Raw genomic sequence first — 340 nt, forward strand, 5'->3', positions numbered from 1 at the left:
CTTCCTCTCTGTAAAAAAATCAATAAAATATATTTTTAAAAAATACCCTCAGGTGAAGATTAAAAAAATAAAAGGGGAGCGTGGCCGGGGCCCCGGGGCACTCAGACCCCTGCACCGTGAGGCCCCAGGTGACTGGTGGGAAGAGGCCACGTCAGGGGTGACACATTGTGGGCGCCACAGCTCCCGCTGGGTGAGGGCGGAGCTGAGCTGAGTCCCGCCCTCAGCCCCGCCCGGGTTGGAGGCGGGTCCCACACTCACCTGTGCCAGGTCGTAGGAGGACAGCCCGTCTCTCTGGTGCACCTCCAGCTCCGCCTGCTGCTGCTGGAGCTGCCTGCAGACA

The 340-nt window shown here is 60.0% G+C and overlaps 1 protein-coding gene across 1 annotated transcript in view; it reads right to left on the reverse strand.

Annotated features, from left to right (window-relative positions):
• ARNT2 (aryl-hydrocarbon receptor nuclear translocator 2) overlaps nt 1–340 on the reverse strand; it is a 47,853-nt gene that overhangs the window by 5,575 nt on the left and 41,938 nt on the right. The window contains exon 10 of the mRNA XM_014529188.1: nt 259–338. Coding sequence (XP_014384674.1) covers nt 259–338 — 80 coding nt within the window. The remainder of the gene's footprint in view (nt 1–258; nt 339–340) is intronic.

This window comes from Myotis brandtii, unplaced genomic scaffold (assembly GCF_000412655.1).
Source record: "Myotis brandtii unplaced genomic scaffold, ASM41265v1 scaffold1166, whole genome shotgun sequence".
In the NCBI taxonomy this organism is placed as follows: domain Eukaryota; kingdom Metazoa; phylum Chordata; class Mammalia; order Chiroptera; family Vespertilionidae; genus Myotis; species Myotis brandtii.